At 44.5% G+C, this 2433-nt stretch overlaps 1 protein-coding gene across 1 annotated transcript; it reads right to left on the minus strand.

Moving 5' to 3' along the window:
- Nucleotides 1–217: 217 nt before the first annotated feature.
- Nucleotides 218–2420, minus strand: LOC116380424 (receptor-type tyrosine-protein phosphatase mu-like). The gene is made up of 3 exons (XM_031842346.1): nucleotides 1671–2420; nucleotides 971–1144; nucleotides 218–465 (listed from the first exon to the last, which is right to left on the minus strand). Exons 1-3 carry the CDS (start codon nucleotides 1722–1724, stop codon nucleotides 301–303), a joined length of 393 nt encoding a protein of 130 aa, XP_031698206.1. The 5' UTR covers nucleotides 1725–2420; the 3' UTR covers nucleotides 218–300.
- Nucleotides 2421–2433: the final 13 nt, after the last annotated feature.

Raw genomic sequence — 2433 nt, forward strand, 5'->3', positions numbered from 1 at the left:
CTGATCTACTTTATACTGAGACCTGGTCTATACTGAGACCTGGTCTACTTCATACTGAGACCTGATCTACTTTATACTGAGACCTGGTCTATACTGAGACCTGGTCTATACGGAGACCTGGTCTATACGGAGACCTGGTCTATACGGAGACCTGGTCTACTTCATACTGAGACTTGGTCTACTTCATACTGAGACCTGGTCTACTTTATACTGAGACCTGGTCTACTTCATACTGAGACCTGGTCTATACGGAGACCTGGTCTATATGGAGACCTGTTCTACTTCATACTGAGACCTGGTCTACTTTATACTGAGACCTGGTCGAGTGTGTACCTGAGCCGGGTCGACGTCGTTCAACATCACGATGGACGTACAGTGGTAGTCGAGGACCAGACGCCAGAAGTCCTTCACCGTGTTGGGCAAAGGATGCTGGGTAACGATGAACGCTGACGGCTGCTTGTAGCTCTGCAACAATTAACACACGTCCATATATGGTCATACAGCAGGAAGTGACATCACACAGGGGAACAACAAACAGCATCAACAACAATGAACAGAAGATTTAATATGACAGGAGCTCTGAACTAACACACACACACACACACACACGCACACACTCTGTGGACAAGTGTTTGGTTGGTTTCCATGACAACAGAGTGGTTTATTGGTGAAATGGTAGAGTTGGATGTTCAGGACAATACTGTGATTTGTGTGAGTGTTTCTAAACCCATTAACCCACTCTGTCTGTCTGTCTGTCTGTCCGTCTGTGGGTCAGTCTGTCTGTCTCTTTCTGCCCCAAAGTGTTTAATATTACATAAATATAAAGTATACAATGAAATAAATATTTATTTTGTAATATATATGAATTATGAAAAAATAATAATAACAGAAGCGACAACATGATCAATATTAACTTAGTGGTGCAATAGGAAGTTCCAGACATCCCTTTAGGGCCCTGGTGGTTACATACGTCCATCAGAGCAGCGTTGATGTAGTTGGAGCTCTCTCCGTCGATGGTGATGAGGAACGGAAGGCAGCGGTCCGGAGGCAACACGTCCATGCACCGGTTCTTCTCGTGGTTCCTCGGCAACAGAGCAATGCTGCAGTCCTCCACCCGCAGAGTGGGCGTCACCATGTTCAGAGTCTGAGCACAGATACACCAATATCAGTCAGATCAAACAATCACGACCAATATCATCACCAATACATATCAATATCATCACCAATACAGATCAATATCATCACCAATCGAGATCAACATCATCACCAATCGAGATCAACATCACCACCAATCGAGATCAACATCACCACCAATCGAGATCAACATCACCACCAATCGAGATCAACATCATCACCAATAAAGATCAACATCATCACCAATAAAGATCAATATCATCACCAATAAAGATCAACATCATCACCAATCAAGATCAACATCATCACCAATCAAGATCAACATCATCACCAATCAAGATCAATAACATCACCAATAAAGATCAACATCATCACCAATAAAGATCAATATTATTAACCTTTATTAACGGGTTATTAACATATATACTGACATAACTAATGGTGTATTAACCTTTATTAATGGGTTATTAACATATATACTGACGTATATTAACCTTTATTAATGACTATAACTACAGAATATAATAATACTTTACCCTGAACTCCTCTTTGATCTGACTGGAGTTGGTCTGAGGATCCAATCGGTTCATCTCATAGTAAACTGACCGCAGCTGATTGGCCGGAATAGCTGTGTCACCGCAGAGACACGCCTCCAAGATGGCATCATGGATGAAGACGTACTGCTCCTGGACAGAGATGGGGGGAATTAAAGATTAACACATCTCCTGCCTCTTCTCCTCCCTCCTGCCTCTTCTCCTCCCTCCTCCAGGGATGTTGCTGAAATGTCACTCCATAAATGATTTATGTCAACACACAGAGGAGGAGGTGGAGGAGGAGGAAGAGGAGGAGGAGGAAGAAGAGGTGGAGGAAGAGGAAGAGGAAGAAGAGGAGGAAGAGGAGGAGGAAGAGGGTTAGGGTTAGACAGATGAGTGACAGTAAAAGTGAGACAGAAGTTCATCGCTTTGTCCATTTCTGTCACATCCTGTCAGTTACCGTTTGATGACATCACAGCCTTTAAAAGAGCTGCAGCAACAATAACAACAGTGGCTCCTGGTGTCCCTCTATGAACGTGGCTCCTGGTGTCCCTCTATGAACGTGGCCCCTGGTGTCCCTCTTTGAACGTGGCCCCTGGTGTCCCTCTTTGAACGTGGCCCCTGGTGTCCCTCTTTGAACGTGGCCCCTGGTGTCCCTCTTTGAACGTGGCCCCTGGTGTCCCTCTATGAAAGTGTCCCCTGGTGTCCCTATATGAAATTGTCCCTCTATGAAAGTGTCCCCTGGTGTCCCTATATGAAATTGTCC

The sequence above is a fragment of the Anarrhichthys ocellatus genome, unplaced genomic scaffold (genome assembly GCF_004355925.1).
Source record: "Anarrhichthys ocellatus isolate YVR2014 unplaced genomic scaffold, GSC_Weel_1.0 scaffold7162, whole genome shotgun sequence".
Taxonomy (NCBI): domain Eukaryota; kingdom Metazoa; phylum Chordata; class Actinopteri; order Perciformes; family Anarhichadidae; genus Anarrhichthys; species Anarrhichthys ocellatus.

Excerpts from the sequence above, each read along its gene's own strand:
- LOC116380424 (XM_031842346.1), bottom strand. The coding sequence starts at position 1,724 with ATGAACCGATTGGATCCTCAGACCAACTCCAGTCAGATCAAAGAGGAG. Across the intron at positions 1,145-1,670 it reads AGATCAAAGAGGAGTTCAGG|ACTCTGAACATGGTGACGCC; the intron begins GTAAAGTATTAT and ends ATCTGTGCTCAG. Across the intron at positions 466-970 it reads TCAACGCTGCTCTGATGGAC|AGCTACAAGCAGCCGTCAGC; the intron begins GTATGTAACCAC and ends TAATTGTTGCAG.